The sequence below is a fragment of the Pantherophis guttatus genome, chromosome 3 (genome assembly GCF_059756535.1).
Source record: "Pantherophis guttatus breed Tessera chromosome 3, ASM5975653v1, whole genome shotgun sequence".
Lineage (NCBI taxonomy): Eukaryota > Metazoa > Chordata > Lepidosauria > Squamata > Colubridae > Pantherophis > Pantherophis guttatus.
The window spans coordinates 15,872,195-15,889,451 of record NC_142065.1 but is presented as its reverse complement, the minus strand read 5'-3'; the positions used below and the strand labels follow the sequence as shown (position 1 = coordinate 15,889,451).

Here is a 17,257-nt window from a genome sequence, read left to right as displayed (position 1 = left end):
TATAAGTACTCCTACCTCTTTCAACCCCTGGCAATTGCTCATTTTTCCTTTCCTCCTCCTTTTTATTTCTTTGACTTCTAATTTCATCTTGCTCTCTGTTATTTAGAGCTGATTTTGCATTGCTCATCCAGGCTTCATATGCAAGCTGCAAAAGAGAATCTTATTGAGCAATAAGACATGAGGCAGTTGTTAAGTGAATCACTGCAGTTGTTAAGTAAGATTCACAGTTAAGTGAATCTGACTTCCCCATTGACTTTGCTTGTCAGAAGTCAGCTGGAAAGTTTGCAAAGCCTGAATGAATAGTTTTGCCTACCATTTAAAAATAACTACATGCCTATGTGCCATTTCCATTAGCTCTCAGTCACTTCCCCAGCACATTTTTTCCCCTTCAGAAATTGGTCACACCTGCCATGCCGTTTTCTTTTTAAAGAATTCTTTTTTGCTCTTTTCAGAGTGTTCATTTTCTTCTTCTTCATCTTCACTATCTGTATCAAAAAGGCAATAGCTCCTAATTCGAACCACTGAAATTGACAGGAAATCCAGGTATTAAAAAACTCTTATGGAATTATATGCCACATGGATAAAACTCAGATTTTTCAGCCAAGTTTTCTGCTCCTCAAAGATTTCAGTTCCATTGCCACATTACTTACTTGCAAATACTAAAACCAATTAAAACAGCTTTTTATCTAACCTGGTGTCCTGCAGATGGAATTAACTTCAGCTCCCCTCTATTCAAGCCAATTGTAGCTCAACCCATCAGAAGAAAATTAGGTAGAAAAGAAGGAAAACTATAATTGTTTAGCCAAACATTTCACTGTTAAGCTACTGTACTTGCATAAAAGAGAGCTATATGCAGTACCTGAAGATGACACCTATATTTTTTGTAAGTCCTTTGCATTACAAATATTTTTTAAAAAAATATTAGACTATTGAATCAAATACATCTCTCTGATCTGCCAAAATGTTTTTAACCAACTGATTTAACTGATTGTTCATGCTTTTCCAAGCCTAGCAATAATTATTTACAGCATAAACATCAAACAAACTAAAGAGGACAAGTTGAAAAGAAGATGCCCCTCTTCAAAGGTGGCACCAAGTAAATAGGCCTTTTCTTAGTAAACACAGGTAACGTACCTGAATTTTGTGTCATCCATGGATGCCACCAATGCTTTTTATTCTCTTTTTCCATCTTGCTGGTATCATCTCCTGCAGAAAAGACAAAAAGAATTACTCAGTAAAAAGTGCCTTAAGAAAAAATAGAGAAACATTACCCAACCTGTCACTCTCCAGATATGTTGGTTGGAGTTCCCAGAATTCGCAGACTTCATGACCATGCATGGGCATCCATAGGGTCAAGGGGCAAGTGATGAAGTGCAAATGACCTTGTCACACAAACATTGTGGCTAATACAGTCATAGCAGCAACAGCAGAATTTGAGAGTGTCATAATTACCAAAATATCCATGTAATTTTAGTGTCATTTCTTTTCAAGATAAACAGAAATTTAGGAAAGAAAGACAAAATATCTATCCAATACTTCTAGTCACAAAGAACAATCTGACTGAAAGCTATCCAGCCTATGTGGGTGACATTAAAGATATTGACATACTAAACTGAAACTTTTTGCCTTTAAGCTGAAGATCCATCTTTACCGCCTTTCCCAACTGAGCACCTCAGAAGAAAATAGATTTGTCATATTTCCTAGGTGTGTTTTTTGATGATGCTGCAACTGAATGAAGAAACTTATTGCTTTTTCATGATTTCCATTGATTTTCTATTTTCTTTTATGTTGCTAAGTGAGACATGTGTCAAGTGAGTTTTGCCTCATTTTATGACTTTTCTTGCCATTAAATGAATCATCACAGTTGTTAAGTTAATAATGCGGTTGTTAAGTGGATCAGATTCCCCATTGACTTTACTTGTCAGAAGGTTGCCAAATGTCTGGGATATTCAAAATTTTCTAAGCAATAAGTTTTAGATGTTTTGTGGGGGGGAAATGAGGTTTTTTACCTGGATCCTCCTCTTCCAATTTCTGATCAGACTCTGTTTCTAGTACTTTGCAGGAGCTTTGGTTTTTAAATTTTGGTTTAATCAGGTCTATCCTAAAAAAAATCACAAAAGAACAGATGATTTCCTGCCTCCAAAAAAAGTCAAGGATACTTTTATTCCAATATAACTGAGTTTTTTTAAAAAGACTATGCTAGTATTATGATTTCCCTCCTTTCTTTCTTTTGTTGGCTTCTCTTGCTTGACAATGTAGAATTTAGGCATCATTCTTCCAATGAAGCCTAAAGTACAAGATGTCTGAAATTTAAGCTTATTTCTTTTCCTAATAATATGGACCACACTTCCACATTTTCAGACAAGTGCTATCAAGGGCCATAATTTCCATTTAGCATATTTACATATATCAAGATCCTTTCACTGAGAAGAGGGGGGGGGGCGGGGGGGGGCATTTTAACTCACACTAGCTGTAAGTATTTTTTGTAATTATGATATGGATTTAGATATGCAGACTTCTTTGGACTACCAAATACAATAATAAATATGTATTTTTATTTGTAAATTGTCTCAAATTTCACAGACTTTATCTCATAAATATATTGTATGTGATAACTACAGTATATGCTACAGCTGAAGAAAAGCTGCCACAAAAACAAAATTTAGTAAAGAAAGACAAAATATATATCCAATACTTCTGGTCACAAAGAACAATCTGATTGAAAGCTATTCAGCATACATGGGTGACATTAATGATATTGACATACTAAACTGAAACTTTTGGCCTTTAAGCTGAAGATCCATCTTTACTGCCTTTCCCAACTGAACACCTCAGAAGAAAATAGATTTCTCATATTTCCTAGGTTGTTGTTTTTTTTTGATGCTGCTGCAACTGAATGAAGAAACTTACTGCTTTTTCATGATTTCCATTGATTTTCTATTTTCTTCCATCCGAGAAGTCACCTTTTTTTTCAGCTTCAACTCAAACATCTCAGCTGCCCTGTTTTGAAAAACAAGTTGGAACAATATTTCCAAAACTGTGCTTTGGTAGATCAAGGATCTAATTTATCCAATTTATCTAATTTATCTAATTTACTTTTTTTTTCTGTATTAGAATGGTAGCGAGCAAGCTGCCTTTATAGGAAACCCATGAAGCTCACAGACTGCTGTATTGATAATATTCAGATGTGTACTGTCTCCAAACAGATATATATTGTGAATAGGTTGAAAAAGCAATTTTAAAATTTAATTAAGTATATTTCAGGCAGAAAAAAGTTATAAATCAAGCCATTTATGTACATATGTATGCCAACCAATTTAAAAAATCAGACTCCATTAATAATCAGCAATTTATTAGACAACTGCATTTATAAAAACTTAAATTTTCCAAAACGTCAGAATATTATTTTCTAAGGATCATAAACGTGATAGTTCCCTTTATGCATAATAACCTAATTAAATATGTGCAGTGAAATTCATGGTTGGAGAATTATTTTCCCTTACATCACATCTGGAAATAGAACATATTAGCAACCAACAGCGCTGAAAAATATAAACAAATCAAAACCTAATCAGGAAAGCTATAACTTGAAAAAAATGATACATTATGATTAGTCACACCTCTTTAAAAAGCTATTCCTTTTTTTAGAAATTGTGGGAATGATTTCATGATTTTAGGAACCACATTTGCCCAGGAAACTTGAATAGGTAATCCATATTAATTGGATTATGTTGGTCTGAAAAATCACCACAATCCTTGCTCAATCCTGCAGTGGTTTTAAATGTGTCATGTGATAAGAACGACATAGTCATCAATTTCTCTAGTAAGTTCAAGAAAAGCTTAAACTGGGAAATGGAGAAGAACTCTAAGCAATGTTAAAATTTTCAGGGCACTAGATGCAAATATCCCACTTTGTTCCATGTCAGTTATCTGCCTAGATGTTAGTTACATCAGTTAATCATCCATTTTTAGCCTTGTTTCCATCTCCACTTACAATAATCAAATGCAATATTGTTGTAAATTCAGATATTGTTGATAAATACCTGGAGGCTAATAAATCTGTAGCCTGGAGATCAGTCACAATATAGAGATAATAGTAGCTCATAAAAACTCTTCTCTGAATCAGTAAGAATATGAAACATACTGCATCCCACAGGATTCCTGCTTCATCCTTGGGCAATTCACATATCTCATTATTAGGTGGATCTGTGCAGAAACAATATATGCAAACTTGTTTTTCTAGGTGGTAAGTTGGAAATGTAGATCATCCAGTTTCCCTACAGCAGGGGTGTCAAACTTGCATCATCATGGTGAAGTCACATGACGTATTGGGACTTTTCCCCCCTTCGCTAAATGGGTCGTGGACATGGCCAGCGCGTGACACATCCCACCTGCGGGCCACAAGTTTGACAGCCCTGCCCTACAGGAAGACTCATGTTGTTGTTGTTGTTGTTGTTGTTAATATTAACAGATGTATACAATTTGCATTTTATGCAATATAATGTGAATATTGTGGAGACCATGAATGAAACTTTGTTTTTCAGAGTTAGCAAGGATAAATTTAGTTCTTCAAAAGAAAACAAGTTACAAACTATGTTTACTCTTTTATTTATTTATTTTATCCACAAAATAAAACAAATAAATACATTACAGCTTCTCTATCACATTCTATGGATAAAATTCCACAAAACTTAAAATGTGTCCTATTGTTAAGTAACTCTAACCCTCAACAGAGAAGATATTTTTGCACAGAAATAATCCAAGCTATCATCTTCCATACGTTTTATTCAAGGGACAGTGTCCTTTTAGTTAAGCTTTATTACTGATAAACATAAAGTTGCTATTTTCTTGGTAATGATACAGAAAAGGTTTACTATTGTTTTCTTTCAGGATATATTTTTCAATTTCCAATCTACTCTAAAGACTTGGGAGTTCTTGGTAGTCTCTTATTCATCCTTGGTAGGCTCCCAACATTCATTAGCTTTTCATGATTAGCTACAGAATCTTTTTGATCTGAGTTCAAGAACTTGCTTTCCTGCTTAGGCAACATGAATCTCCTGAATCTATAGAACATATTTATAAAAATCAGTTGAATCTTGTATAGCAGATCTACATTACTAGTTATGAAGGCTCTCATAATTTAATGTACCAGTGAAGTTTCCAGCCATTTGTATCAATCTGCAACTCTTGAAAGAGCCCAACAGATGAATGAGTACAGGCAACTACTTTCAGAATAATTATCTGATAAGAGTTCTTGTCTGGCTGCCCTCACATTACCTACTGTGACTGGCCACTGCTTTTTAAGGTTTTACCAAGAACTCAGAAGCAATTGAGTTTAAGATCTTTTGCATGGAAATCAACCATTCTACTATTAAGCTTCTTCCCCAAATGCAACTTTTTATATTCTTTTCAGTTACTTGTGGTACTTATCCATATATATACATGGATGCCTGTGGTGACATATACACATACAAGTGGGAAGATTAGAGAAAGAAAAAATAAGCCTGCTAGGCCAAAAACGGGGGGCAGGGGGGTCGTGTGCGCATGCGTGGGGGGGAGTGGGGGGGCATGCATGCATGCACAGGGGGCCGCATTGCATTATGGGTGCTGGCACACACGTGTGCTGTTGCATGCACGCATGTATGCACTTTTAGCACGTAATGAGAAAAAAGTTAGCCATCGCTGTGATAGGTGGTGTCGTATTCCTCCTTATGTCAACTTGCAAAGCTTTCAAGTTGCCATGAGCAAGAGGGAGGGAGAACTGATAGAGCTGATTGATTTCCATAACTGAAGCTGCATTCCATAGATGCTTTCTTACCGCAATCAGAAGAAGGATGTTGGGTTTCACAGCCAGGCAAAGTGGTTAACTGGAGAATGTGATTTATGACATGGCCAGGGAGGAGGGGAGAGACAGGGTCATAGGGGAACGTAAATCTACGTGGGATTAGTTCTAACTGCATGCGAATATTGCTGAAATGGTGCTCCTAATAAATGACTGTATTTCTCTTGAAGTTTGGCTCATGGCTCATGAATTAATTAGGGCATCTTTCGGAAACTTCACATCTTCTCTGTTGAGAGAGGGCTGTTCAATTTTAATGTAGATGGCCTCTTTGACCCCTCTTTCAAACCAGTGGTCCTTTCTGTCCAGAATGTGGACTTTGCTGTCTTCAAAAGAGTGGCCTTTGTCTCTCAAATGCAGATGGACTGTTGAATTCTGTCCTGATGTTTTTTTTCTCCTAAATTGTGCCATGCATTTGTGAAGTGGTTGCTTTGTATCTCCAGTGTATTGTAGAATGAAGATCACTACACTGAAGGACCATAATCTACCATCCAGGTCCAGTGCAGGTCAGTAGATAGATTATTTTGACTTTCTAGTCCCAGGCTGAGGGAAATGCCCCACTCATTTGGCTTTTCTGCCCAAAGGAGGACTAGAACTTGAATCTCTCCACTCCTAGTCTTACAGTTTAACACACACAAACTCAGGAAATAAAGATCTATAATTTTCTTTAAAGAACATTTGGGATGCCTTATAATATAAAGACTCTCTTTCTATGGAATTGCTTCCCACTTACCTATTTCATATCCTGGTATTGTGCAATACATAGCAAATGTCTGAATTAGCCAACAATAATTTATTTGTAATTTATTAAGGTATGCACATGCTCCAACCTGTAGAAAAAAAGAATGGAAGAAAAAGAATAATTTAGCAGGGATTAGGGCTCCAGATCTTTTATCAGTTATCAGGAATAACCACCTATCATGAATTTCTCTTTTAGATTTTGAAAAAGCATGTTGGAAGCTGCATAATCCCAACTTCTGCAACCAGTTGTGCTGCATCCTTTTAGGAATTATGAGCAGTGTCTTATTTCCCAATGAAAATAACAATGTTCTATGCCAAAATATTGACATTTCTCACACTAAAAAGAAACTCAAACTTCTTATTTTCTACCTTATTCTATTCTTAGAATGCTTGAGAATTTCCTTTAAATTTCTCTCCTTGGTATTTTGAAGCCTAGTTAATTTTGGAATTGCTATCTGTTGTTTCTGCTGCATAACTTTCCACCATTCTCAAGTTTTCTTAGCCACCCTAAAGTCTCAATTTCAAAGATACCCAATGTGAAAAATTCCTTAAGAAAATGCCTTGGGATCAAATCAAATTCCTTTAAGATTTAAATATAAGAATCTATAGAGGTTGCAGATCTCTGAAAATCAATTTATATGCCAAAATAATTGGACCCCCATATCTACTTCATATCTAAAAAGAGCAAAAACATGAGAAATTCACAGCACTGTTTTTTATTTTGAATGACCATTTCAAAACAAATAAACAAATCTTCTTCCATCCAATTAAAGAACCATTAGAAATAAATGTAGAATAGCTCTTTTTCTGAGGCAGTTTACAATAAATACTTTTGCCCAGTTTCACCCAGCTGATCACAAACATTAACCCACTACATACAGCAAGAAGATTCTTTACTGTTATAACCAAAGTAGTGTAAGCAATCACGTAGTCCCATGGTCTAAGAATGTCTCTGAGGGGCTTCAGATGAAGGCTTTGTCCAAAGTGCATAAAGTAGAAGCAGGCAACAAAGTAGCCCACACAGAAGATGTTGATCCTGGCTGTTGCAGTCACACAAATTAGGCAAAGGGCAATCCAGAAAAAGTACTTGAATATAAGCACTTTCATCAGATCCAAGTAAGATCTGTTCAGAAGAAAATCATGAGAATAGAATTAATAGAAACTAGATTGCATAGTAACAAGGGAATCAAAGACAGAATTGGCTATAGGTTCTACATAATGTGCTGACTGAATTCACCCACTGTATAAAGCCATTTTTTTTATAACTATGGCCTTTTGGGTAGAGTCAGGCTAAGGCCAAGTAGACATTGACATAAGGTCTCTAGGAGCTACCAATGATGCCATTTCTTCCAAATTATTCTAAAAATGAAAACCTGCGCATTAGCAGGTGGTGGCACCATCATTTAATGTGTGGCACCATATACCTTGAGCTGGCACTGCTGTTGGGGGTGGAGAATTTGGAAATCACAGCTGCTATCAGTACCTGAAAAAATTCCACATTATATTAAGAAGCAGTCCCAGATTTCAATAGTTGTACCAGCTAGGTATTATGAGAGCTTTAATCCTACATATCTAGAGGACAGTATTTCGTGAAGTTGGTCTGCTTCTGGAGAAAACCCAAACATAAACATGTTTTCCTTTATTTCTTACCTGCAATGGATAAAGTTTGGTACCCGACTGAATTCACTGAGACCTGCTGGGCCCAAATCTTGATTAATCTCTGAGTTATCTCCAGCTTGCAGCCTGACTACAGGCTGATCCTCATCTTCAAAAACTTGCCATTGGAAGGAAGCAAAAAGCAGAAGAAGGAAATCATCTGCCATAAGGAAAGAAAGATATTTTTTTAAAAATCTGGAAGATGGTTTCAACTTTACCTTCTTACCATAACATGTTTCTCCGAGATGCCTTTTAGCATCTGTGTGTATAAATAAACAGTCATATAAAAATGTCATCTTGCTATCAATTACAGAAAGGGCCATGTTCCGTAACACTAAAAAACAATGCAGCAGTGCAGCAAACCTGCAACAATGAATTTTAGAGGCAGCTCTGCTGTTTTCACTGCTACCAGCTGCTTGACTTGTACAAGTCAGCCAGAAGAAGCAAAACTAATTTTACAAAGATTCACTAGCTGAGAAGAAATAAACAAATTGATGCACTAAAAAGCTAGAAGATAAGTATTCTGCATGGAATTCAATATACAGTGATATTTGTAGGGTAACTCATTATCAAATACCTTTTCCTATTTTTTGCCACAATACTGCACCTATATTCGGATTTTTGTTAAGGTGAACTGTAAGGAGGGCAACCTTTTGGAAACAGATTATTTTTTTAAAAATGAAAAGGATTTAGCAAAGAATTGTCATTACGGAATAGGATCTCCAGAATGGGCACATTCAGTTGGAAGTGGGAAAATTCCTTTAGCAGGGTGTTTGCTAAGTCTTTAAAAAAATAAAATACTATTTTTATTGCAAGATCAAATGGGATACATATATTTGATTTAATCTGTGACTATTTTATTTTTAATAGTAAGAAATTGTGCTGCTGTTTCTTGGCAGATTGCAGTCAAGGATAACCAGATAAAAGTAAGATGAAGAAGGCTTTAGAGGAATCTGCAAGAGCTGCAGAACATGAAGAGCAAGTTCATAGCCATATATGCAACCTAAATTAAAAGGACAAAAGTCATTGCTTGCTGGAAAAGAACAGGATCTTTATACAGATTGGACAAGAAAAATCCCATGTCTGAAATCTTAAAAAATTATGGGCATATAAATCAGGAATAGATATTTAATGCTCCACAAATACTTTAGACTGAGACACTCATATTCCTTGGACTGTCAATATAGTAATCTTTCCGATATGAAGTGCACCTTACTGCCTATTCTACATATAGATAATACTGAGGTAGGTAACATTGCCCATTTTGTCCACATTTTCCCCAACTGTAATTTGTATAGAGTATTTAGCTGTAATTTATATATTAGTTTTCTATTGCCATCCATTCATCAAGCAATTCTGGGAGGACTTTAGGTATGTCATGTCATTATCACCGTTACCTGCAAGACACAGTCCAGAATTATATTGGTCTACAAATAAGTTACATTTCCTTATTAAGCAAACCCTTTCCAAATTATACTTACACAGGAGAAAATTAGTATTAGGTCTTTCAGCAAAATCAGGCAGATAAAGCCACTTAATCAGATTTGAAGGGAACAACCAGTGGGAACTTCTCCATGGATAATCTGTCATCAAAGAGATCAACTGCATTACACAAAACTTCTTGAACTAATTTACAAATTTGCTGTCCAGACAAGTTTGATGCAAAGGGAGCTGCTGAACACTAGTGGCAAAGCCAACCCTCTGCTCAATTATTGCTATTACCCTCCACATGACATATCTCTGCTTCCCCAAACAGTGCTGCATTCACCTTGGCACAAAGCAGGTGGGAGACCAATACAAAGCAAATACTGAAAGGCCACAATGCTGGCAAGGAAGAAACAGTATTTGGGCCAGACTTGGGCTATTGCTTTCCTCTGACGGTAGCTCAACAGGTAAGTCAGCCAACTTGCATGGATAAGTGCATAGAGGTCCATGCGTTGCCCAATCACATTAACTGCCGCCATAAAGCATATCTGAAAAAAGAAGAAGAGGCAGCTGAGCTAACATCACAATGGCTCCAGGCTGAAGGGACTTAACACTGAGCTCAAGAACTGAATCTGCAATTACATACAGGTAATACTCTACATATAATGAGTCTGCCCATTGTGATCATATATTGTGATGATTATATAACTGGTACATCACAATATTTCTTGTGATGGTTGTTAAGGAAACACTGTGGTTGTTAAGCAAATCAATGGTTCACTATGGGCATTTATGGCTATTAATTTGTGTTTTGCTTTCTATACCCAGATAAACCCACAGTACTTCGTTAAATATATATAATTATATACAAGCAGGGGAAAGTGCAGCTTTGATATACCAATGACAGCAATTCACTATCTGTACAATCTAATATAGATGAATCTAGTATTTCTCAATCCAGTAACTTTGAGGTCTGTTATGACTACAACTTCCAGATTCCCCAATTAACATGCTCAGAGGAGAATTTTTTGTAATCTACTATGGCTGAAGAATTGTGGATATCAATTCAAATGTCTCAAAACATTTGAAAACATTGGACAGAAAGAGTATGGTCTCTTATCTACATATTTGTAGGGAAGACAGATGGATTTCTCTCTGAATTCCCAAAACTATAAAGTGAAGTAGTCCATATTGTGAACTAGATGTCAGAAAGCTTCACCTTGCCACAGCACTTGGCTCTCTAGTGCCATATCAGATTATTTCTTACTTGAAACCAAGCATCTTTTGTCTTCCAAGCTGCCTGTCTCATTCCCCAATACCAAGAAGTTATGGTCCTTTCTTACCAACATTTTCTCACCTCCAGTCCAAATTTGTAAAAACTATAGTTGAGAAAGTATTTGATGCAGTTGAGTAGCCCTTCATCCAAGTTCTCCCGGGCAATATTATTAAAAAGGCTACCTGTGACAGGTGGCAATAGTTGGTTCTGAGTCCTGTAAAAATATTGGTGGCGATACACTGTTGCTTCTAAAGCCATTAGAATCATGATGGTAAGATGGTTCTAAGAAATATAGGAAAATACATCCTTCATAAGAATGTTCAGTTCCCCAAGTACCCTACATACCAAAGCTCACCCTACTGAAACAACTACCGATATATACCCATATTTTTCAGAGTATAAGATGCACTCCCCCCCCCGAAAAGAGGCTGAAAATGTGGGTGCATCTTATACTCTGAATGTAGCTTTTTCTAAGCTTTTTTCAGCCCTAATGAGGCACTAGCGAGTGAAGCATCTTCCATGGGCTTTTCCTGCTCTGTCCAACTCTCAGCTGTGTTTTAGAAGTTTTTTTTCAGCCCTAACAAGGTGCTAACAAGTGAAGCAATTTCAGTGCTTTGCCTGCTTTTCTCATTGCTGCTCCCTTTCAGCTGTGCTTTAGAAACTATTTTTTATCCCCAAGCAGTAGATTAAAAAAGTGTGTGCACGCTTAAAACCAGGAAACTAATGTGCTAAAGCTGACCAGACTAAGGATGCTAGCCAGATGAAAACCTGGTAGGCAGATTTTTTTCCCCTGTTTTCCTCCCCAAAAACTAAGCTGCATCTTATACTCCGAAAAATACGGTACTTGTTTATGATGGCCATTATTCATGAATCATTCTCTTTTGATGGAAGAGAAAGAGAATAAGGAGGACCTATGATCCTCCTTAATGGTGAATGAATGGAAATCAAGTACTAGTGCTAAAGTAGGATTTAGGTCTGCTTCTGAACATCTAACAGACCACCCATTTGAAATAGCAAAATGTCTTGAATCAGTCTTGTTCCTAATTTTAAAGTGATATTACAAAGTTTATCTGATAATATTATTAGACAAACATCAGTTTTCCCATAAGAAGAACTAATCTCACAATCTCTGTCTTATAAGAAAAAAGATACATTTTGTAATATTCTCTTGCTTACCATAATATTAGTGGCTAAATAGAGTCCTACCTTTAGATAAAGAAAAATATTGTCACTGCACTTCATCAGTCCTCCAATCCAGAGTGCTGGGTCAATTGGTGTCATGTACAAAGATGATTTCTCCAAAAACTCATCAACATTGATAGAATGGTAAGTCATATTCAAATACAGTTCCTGAAGAGATGGACACTTTATTCACTCACTCACTCATTCATTCATTCTTCATTCATTCAATTTATATGGCATCCTATTAGCCAAACACTTCTGTTTTCAAAATTATACTACTTCATGTTTAATTTATATGGTAGCTCATTGGCCAAATGACTCTACAGTATACAATTGTACTTCTTGTTTTCATTTTTAAAGAAAAAGAACAGGCAAAAAAATCCTCAAAGGAAAAAAAGGTGGGGATTTTATTTCAGAAAAATACACTCTCATTTATTTATTTTCTTCAAACCTTCCCACTTCTAATCTATACTATCTGTAAGTCACACCACCTGGAAATTTTGGGGTTGCAATTCCAAAATATCTTGACGATATCAAATTGTAGAAGGTTAAGTTAATCATCAGGAATGTGCAAAACGTTCTGTATCTGATTAAGAAAGAAATTTGGATCTTCAGCCCATTAGCACACTGACCTGAGTGCAGTTTGAGGAATAATTCCAGGGCTTGATAAATTTCAGCTGATATAACATTTTACAGATGACCATCAAACAAGACCAAAATGTACAGATTCTTGAGGCATAGGGACGAAATTTGGAATAAGGAATAGCAAATGTCCACACAATAAAGAAAACGTAGTTCATCAAACACACCTACAGAAAATTGGAGACAAGCAAAGAAAGTAAAAAGCAACACGGAATCATATTTGCAAACAAATTGTGCTTTAGTCTTGTGCTTCAGTCTTGATCAAGTGAAGCAGATGATCTAATCCAGGTTGGAAAGTTTACCCTCAAACTTAGCCATAGTAATAGTAGTTTGATTTTTCATGCATATGTAACTAGGCACAATATACAATATAAAGATCAAGATGTTTATGAAGAAATACACTATATTTATAATCACAACTAAACTTTAGAGCCTTTGTAACTTGAAGAACCCATAACATATCTAAATAACATTCTGGATTATTAACTTATTAATAATACAATTCTGTATTAAATATTAACAAATCAACTTCATGAAGAAAAGGAGTGTTCTTTTATATCCAGATTTATATTGTTCTGCTTTCTTGACTGAATTCCTATCTTAATTCCTGGTTTTTCCCTTTGGACTATTTCCCAGATGAGATAGTTATTTACTAACCTCTTGAAGTGTGATCCAGATAGTGCAAATGGACACAATCTTAAGGATGTGCAGCTCCAGAAATCTCCATGCAAAAATCTGCATATCCTGAGACATTGCTATGATCTTCAGAAGACAAGGTGGCAACTTGTCCACTTCTTCTGCCCATTTATTCCCCTTTACCACTAAAAAGAAAAGTAATTGATTAAAATAAAATAAAATAAGCAGAATAAAAAAGGACCTGGGATTTTCCCAAAAGTTTTCACTTTAAAAGTTTCTCAATGAAGAGATAAACAAATAATATGGCAGAGAGGAATATAATAGAACTACTGCTGTGACCACCAAAAAAATATTAGTTTTGGTGAAAATACTGGTAATTCTTTTTAAAATTTGCAATTATGTGAATAGAAGTATGACTATTAAACTGGCCTGAATTTGCATATGAATTCATTCAACCTTGGCTTGTTAGGGAATTCTGGGAATTGAAATCCACATACCTTAAAGTTGCCAAGTTTGAGAAATATTGATTCAAAGTGTGATGCTGTGATGTGCACCTACTGCCAAAAATATCTGCCAAAAATTCATCTGTGGGGAGGTTTTATTGGTTCGATTTATATGCCGCCCTTCTCCGGAGACTCAGGGCGGCTTACAATGCATTAAGCAATAGCCGTCATACTTTTGTATATACCTGCTTAGTAGGGCTTTTGCCCACCCCCACAAGCGGTGTTCTTTTTTTTTAAATACAAAGTCAGTTTATTGCCCCCACAATCTGGGTCCTCATTTTCCTACCTCGAAAGGATGGAAGGCTGAGTCAACCTTGAGCCTGGTGAGATTTGAACTTGCAGTAATTGCAGGCAGCTGGTGCTAGTTAACAGCACTTTAGTTTGCTGCGCCACCAAGACTCTTGGTACATCCCACTGATGAATTTTGTTCCTCAAACCTAAAAACAGCAATCCCCCCTTGCCATGTTGTTTTATACTGGGATTGGGAGACAAATATTACATTTACAAAATGAATGCCAGATTTATTAGAATAAAGCAAACCACTACTTTCTATATTTTCAATAGAAGAGTTCCCTTTTCCACCTTACCATTTTCTGTAGTATTCTCAGACTTCTCCAGTCCATCTGGAAAAGACTGTTGTAATGGCTCAGGAGCCAGCCTGTTTAAAATACATTAGAATAGTTAACCAGTCTAGCCATTGCATGACTAATGAAGCAAGATACATATTGGGTCAGTGATGGTGAACCTTTTCGGCACTGAGTGCCCATGTCAAAACGTGAGTGCATGTATGCGTGCCGGAGTGCTGGAAACTTGGACCAGCTGGCCGGCACGCACATGCCTGTTTTTGGCCATTTTCAGGCCATTTTTGGGGCTGTTTTCAGGCTGTTTTTCAGGTCATTTTCAGGCTGGTTTTGGGGATGTTTTCAGGCCATTTTCTGGTGCTCCAGTGCCTGCGAAGACCAGCTGGATGGAAACCGAGAAGGCTCTGTGTGCCACCTCTGGCACACGTGGCATAGGTTTGCCATCACGGTCTTAGGTCATTCAGGTAATTTTTAAAAGTTATTTTTCTTTATTGTTTATTTATTTACCAAATTTACATGCTGCTCATCTAGTGATGTATTACAGATAATGAGGGAGACAATAAACTCTGACAAGTACATATTTTCCAGGAATATTTTAAGAAAACCAAAAGAAAAAGAATGTTAGATTTGCATTCTACATGGCACTTCCCTCAAAAATCACCCAGAATCTTCAACTACCGGTAGTTCAGAATGCAGCAGCACAGGCAGTGATGGGCATGCTGGTCACTACCTATAAAGCCCTTCATGATATAGGGCCAGGATGCTTAAGGAACCAGTTATCTCCCATTTATCTGCCCAGCTGATCCAATCTGGCAGAGCTGGCATGCTCCAGGATCTACTGATTAAATAACACAACTTTCAGGACATTGGACTTCTCTGTTGCAGCCTCAGCCCTCTGTAATAAGGTTCCCCCTTAGATTCAAATGGCCTTGACTCTTCTGGTATTTAGAAAGGCCTTGAAGACATGGCTTTTCACTCAGCCCTCTGTGAATCCTTTTCCTTTTTCTTGTTCCCATTTTTTTCTTGCAGTTTCTTATATTTTTGTCTATTTTTTTTTAAAAAAATTAAATGTTAAAATACCTAGAGTTTCTGGGAGTCAGGTTGTATATCAGTTTTATAAATTCATTCTCCATAGGACTATCTTAAAGACCAACCAAAAACTTAGTCTAAATTGAAATGACCCATATGCTTCCTGGTCATTCTTGATACTGTGTTACTCTGTTGCTACAAGTAATGCACTGATTAATTGTATACTTTCTAGCGCAATTCAAGGCGCTTCTTTTATAATATTGAGTGGATCAGAGTCTAGATAACTTTTTTCTGTAAAATCTGCCCACCTGACCTGCATAGGCTTCAAAGGTTAAGCAGATTCAAACATTTAATATTCTATGCATTTCAATCTCATCTACTTTGCAGTTTTTGGAGTGTTTCTTTAATCCTAAAAAGATTAAAAAACAAGTGACATTGCCAGTTCAGAAATTTCCCAGATTTGGATTTTAGACAAAGTCTTTCCCAACTGCTACCAGAAGCATCTAACTGGAAATGCCAGTTAAGGGCATCAGTGACCTTTCAATAAGCCACAATTCCTTTAGCAGGATCTTATAGTGTAAGTATTTACACATATACTTAGAAGAAAGAGTGTTTGGATTCAAGCTAACTTACTCCAAGGAAATCTATGTATGATTGCAACACTCAGCACCCTAACTATATTCAGAAATGCATCCCTTCCTGGAAGAGGACATTTCCGTGAGCAATAATTGCTGACTGTGATTTCATACTTTTAGCAATATTTCATTTTATCTGGGTTTTAACTATAGAAAGCAAGTTAATAATCTCTTAACTTTGGCTAGCTTTCTGCTTGTTTAATAACTGGCAAGGGTGTGCCAATCCTTCAACAAAAGTGTTTCACAGCACAAAGGAGTGCATGTATAAAGCACCTCTTCAAAGCATTAAAGTAGCTGCATCTTTTTTCAGTCTTACACAGCTGCCTCAAAGGCTGCTTCAGGCTGACTCTTCATACATATGTATGCACATCCTTGTGGATTTTTTTTTTTAAAAAAGATTTGCATAGCTAGTATCTGTTAAGCATGCATGACTAAAGTAGAAGCCTGCCTATGGGGGTCAGAGACATAAATGACAGACAATGCAAACAAGAGTTAATATCACAAACTCAGATCTACCTGGGAACATTTATTTTCTTATTTATTTATTGACCATGTTTTACACTGTCTTACTGAATACAAGAAGTTGCATATGGAACATAAAAACGTGCTACATGAAGTTGTACTTTTTTTCTAGACAATGTTATTTGCAAGAGAAAGTTTCAAGAGATAAAGCCAACTCACTTATTAGCCAGAAGACACACAAGAATTTCCATTTGCTTGTCACTGGGGAGGAACAGAACATAAATCTCAGCACCTATTCAATTCCAATTACTGAAAGCCAGTATTATAGTAACAAAGATATTTTATCCCTTAAAAAGGAAATTCTCCTCGTTTTACTTTCCATATTCTATAGCCCTCCCATATTTGATAATCTGCCTCAATAGACAGCAGCATCTGATAAACCTCGATTGGTCTAGGAAGCTAATTTGTGGATGGAAACACTCAAAATGGGAGACTTTCCAAGTTTGTGAGCCAGACTGCAAATTAAAAAAAAATCTAGAAGACATTGGTAAACCATTTCATTATCATACCAGGAAAATTGCAGACATATATTCATATAAATAATGCAGACCAGCTAGGTTTGAAGGAGACCCAACTTGACTCTTAACTTC

General features: G+C 36.4%; 1 protein-coding gene across 1 annotated transcript in view; it reads right to left on the bottom strand.

Annotated features, from left to right (window-relative positions):
* LOC117674879 (piezo-type mechanosensitive ion channel component 2-like) overlaps window positions 1-17,257 on the bottom strand; it is a 67,738-nt gene that overhangs the window by 30,362 nt on the left and 20,119 nt on the right. Inside the window, exons 13-29 of the mRNA XM_034433103.3 lie at window positions 16,827-16,868; window positions 14,488-14,558; window positions 13,419-13,582; window positions 12,752-12,928; window positions 12,144-12,287; window positions 11,019-11,219; window positions 10,005-10,209; window positions 9,718-9,819; window positions 8,231-8,396; window positions 7,460-7,703; window positions 6,573-6,669; window positions 4,044-4,206; window positions 2,911-3,000; window positions 2,010-2,101; window positions 1,135-1,206; window positions 406-521; window positions 16-145 (exon numbers count right to left, since the gene is read on the bottom strand). Coding sequence (XP_034288994.2) covers window positions 16-145; window positions 406-521; window positions 1,135-1,206; window positions 2,010-2,101; window positions 2,911-3,000; window positions 4,044-4,206; window positions 6,573-6,669; window positions 7,460-7,703; window positions 8,231-8,396; window positions 9,718-9,819; window positions 10,005-10,209; window positions 11,019-11,219; window positions 12,144-12,287; window positions 12,752-12,928; window positions 13,419-13,582; window positions 14,488-14,558; window positions 16,827-16,868 — 2,276 coding nt within the window. The remainder of the gene's footprint in view (window positions 1-15; window positions 146-405; window positions 522-1,134; window positions 1,207-2,009; window positions 2,102-2,910; window positions 3,001-4,043; window positions 4,207-6,572; window positions 6,670-7,459; window positions 7,704-8,230; window positions 8,397-9,717; window positions 9,820-10,004; window positions 10,210-11,018; window positions 11,220-12,143; window positions 12,288-12,751; window positions 12,929-13,418; window positions 13,583-14,487; window positions 14,559-16,826; window positions 16,869-17,257) is intronic.